Genomic DNA, 3,320 nt, shown 5'->3' with positions numbered 1-3,320 from the left:
TGTGAGCGGGTCTTTTAGACTCACTTTCCTTCCCAAAGGCAGGTGAGGGAAGCACGTGGGGTTGGAAGAGGGTAACTGGAATGGAAGAAATGCAGGAAAGCAGGTTCTGCCAGAGTCACCCAGGGAAGGACCAAACAGCTCCTCCCGAGTGAGGTCACCTAATTTGACTTTATTGCCAGACAATCTTCCCTCGGGGAGCATGGCCCTTGGGACACCCACCCTTTGGCCCCCTGGGAAGAGATGAGTCTGGGAAGGAGAGGAAGGTCTCCCTTGGGGCTGGGAAGAAACAATGCTCAGGGTAGGGGTCCCCAGGGGGCCGTCAGGCCAGGCTGGGGCCAGGCTTCCCCTTCTTTCTCAGTCTCATTCTGTTTCTCCTGAGTTTCTTCATTCTTGGCATTTTGCATCTTGTCTGGACTCGGATGAGCCAGAGCCCCACAGCAAGAATTACAAAAAGCAAGAGGATGAGCAATGCCTTGGCCAGGAGACAGAAGGAAGTGGAAGACTTCTCCAAAGGGTAGCCAATATCTGGGACAGAAGAAGGCAAGGAGAGAGGGGCTCACCAGAGGGAAGGTCTGGATTAGGGGGCAGACACCTACCCCAAATTCCACACAGGGGGTCTCAAGTTCACAGTCTGTTGATGTTCCTTGGCAAGTATCTCAGGAAATGTATATTCTATTCACAGAATTTCAGGGGCTGGGGTCTGGGGAGTAATCTCAACCTGAGTAAGAGACTAGAAGGGACCTTTGGAAGCTGGGAGGACTAGGAAGGAGCACAGGGAAAGTGGGGGCCCCTCCCCAATCCAGGGGTCAAGTCTCCACAGGAGTAGTTAGGTCTAGATTCCATGTACTCTCCTGGGGAGAAGGGAGGGAGGGAGCGGGTAGACTTGAGGCCCTGTGGTCGCTCAGGGGCTGTCTCTGGGGCCCTGGTACCTGCACAGAAGGGCCCAGCAGGGATGAGAGGAGAACTGATGTCGCTGATGGGGTTGTTTGCCCTGCATGTGTAGGAGACAGCCTTTTCCCCGGGCCTCCAGGACATGCTAAGGACAGAGCCTTCATGCGCCGTGTCAGCGCCATCCTCCCAGGATATCCAGCAGTAGGTCACATCCAGGCCTGCCTCCCTGTGGATCATGTCAAGGACATATTACAGCACCTTCTTCCCCAGAGATCTCAAAGTTCACAGTCATGTGAGGCTATGACAGCCATCCTAGATGAAGGAGAAACACAAAGACCCTCTAAGTAATCAGGGGTTGGGTCTGTTTTCCTAAGCTCTTCAACACTGGGGTATGGACGCTGACCACGGAGACCTGCTTCACTTAACAAACAAGCCAAACTAACAGCACCCAGCCACCATCAAACCTATTGTTCCAGAGTCCCCAGGGCAGCGGCCAAGCAGACAGAGCTGCCTTTGGCATCTTCTACCTCCCCTTTATGACTTGCCTTCTCTCTCTTACCTTGGCACCCCACCTTCTTTCAAACTCTGTCCTGCCTCCTTGACCTTAGAAAATATTATCACCCCTCCCAGGGGCATTTATAGTTTAATCAGTGCCTCTGCAAGATTCAAGGTAGAAAATCAGTCAATGGACTTCCCTGGTGCATTCCCCATTCTTAACAGTGGTTAAGAATCCACCTGCCAATGCAGGGGACACAGGTTCAATCCCTGGTCCGGGAAGATCCCACATGCCGCGGAGCAACTAAGCCCGGGAGTCACAACAACTACTGAAGCCTACACACCTAGAGCCCAAGCTCCACAGCAAAAGAAGCCTCTACTCGCTGCAACTAGAGAAAGCCCAAACGCAGCAATGAAGGCCCAACGCAGCCAAAAATAGATTAATTAATTAATGAAAAAAGAAAATCAGTCAATGTCACAGGCACTAAGAGGAAATTTGGGGTCAAGTAGGGAGGAGACCCTGATTAGTAGCCCTCAAATCACACAGGAGGACAAAAGGCTCAAGAATGGAGGTGGCATTCATGCCCAGGATGCAGAATCTCACTGGGAGAGAAAGGCTCCCTAGACGTCTGTAAACGAAACCCCTGACCCGTCTCACTGCGTTGGGCACTTCCACAGGAACAGCCTCAGTCCAGGGTCTTGCTACTCCAGGTCACTTTACCTGCAGTGCAGATACTGGGGTCAGACACACTGGAGGCAGACTGCCTTCCCATCCCAGACCCTCAAGCCATAACCCCGAGTCCTAAGACCCCTGATCCTTTGTGTGAGAAGTTCAGGAGAGCCAGAAAAAGCAGCTTTATGGTTCCCAGTAAACTCACGGTACACACAAAGATTGCAGTGCTGCATGGTGGAGATCTGGGACGCCCTCAGGTTGACTTGAGCTTGGTAAGGCCCCGAGTTCTCCCAGCTCAGATTGCTGATGTGCAGGTAGTAGGTGGGCTCCAGGAAGCTCACTCAGCCCTCATAGCGAGGGTTGGTCACCATGATGGTAGCCGGATGTCCCTCTTCCCCTGGCATCCCAGTGGCAAGGCTTATGTGGGAGGACCAGATGATGTTCTCAACCTCTTCATCCAATGGTATTTCCGGGGGAGGCTGATGGACTCCTGAAGGACTGCAACAACTTCCTCGGGATCCACACCATCTCCAGAGTCCCCTTTGGCTGCAGATAAAGAAAGAAAAGATGGAAACAACACAGCTGGTGTCTCTAGGCTGCTGAGACTGGCAGCAGGGCTGTGGTCTCAATCTCAGTTGAGTATTTTCTAGGACCCACACTCAACCTTGCCCTCCAGTTGCCTCTTCTGGCTCTAGCTTTTTGCTGCACCTGACTTGAGCACCTACCAGGGCTCGGCTTCCATCTGTGCCCCACCCTCCAAATTTTCTCTTCTCCATTCGCTGTCCTTCCATATCCCCAGGAGGGATATGGGGCTGCTTCCCCTTCCATATCCCCAGGTTTCCTCATCTCTTGGTCCTGTGCTGAAGCCACACCCTAGTCCTCTTTACTCCAGAAGAACTGAAGCATTTGGTCCCAAAGGTGGTGACTTGCTAGCCCAAGACCCAGCAGGAGAACAGAGGGGGAAAGAGATACTCCTGTCCTGGAGCTAGCAGTCTGTCTCACCTTCCTGGAACAGCAAGAGGAGGAGCAGCCATGGAAGGGCCTCCATGTCCACAGCCCTGTGTCCCGGTGTGCCCCAGGTGTGACTTGGTCAGCCCCGAAGGCTGTGAAGAAGACAAGCTGCCAGGATGCTGCTAGAGACAGAGTGACCAACTGACAGTCCTGAGGAGAGGGAAATGACTCTCACCCTATGCAGCAGCCCTCTAACTTCCTCCATCTCACTAAGCCCCTCCATGTCCACCTTGGGAAGAGTTCTCTCTCT

General features: G+C 53.1%; 1 protein-coding gene across 1 annotated transcript; it reads right to left on the bottom strand.

Moving 5' to 3' along the window:
* Positions 1–319: 319 nt before the first annotated feature.
* On the bottom strand, positions 320–3,107 carry SLAMF9 (SLAM family member 9; the record flags this gene model as incomplete). Its single annotated transcript, XM_082865623.1, is given in 9 exon segments — positions 320–525; positions 930–1,130; positions 1,133–1,147; positions 1,150–1,189; positions 1,193–1,203; positions 2,265–2,400; positions 2,404–2,531; positions 2,534–2,605; positions 3,062–3,107. Coding segments are annotated over 9 exon segments (855 nt in total).
* Positions 3,108–3,320: the final 213 nt, after the last annotated feature.

Source organism: Leucopleurus acutus (assembly GCF_964270905.1).
Source record: "Leucopleurus acutus genome assembly, chromosome: 2".
NCBI classification, from domain to species: Eukaryota; Metazoa; Chordata; class Mammalia; order Artiodactyla; family Delphinidae; genus Leucopleurus; species Leucopleurus acutus.
Note: the sequence above shows the minus strand (reverse complement) of the source record. Positions and strands in the feature narration are given on the sequence as shown.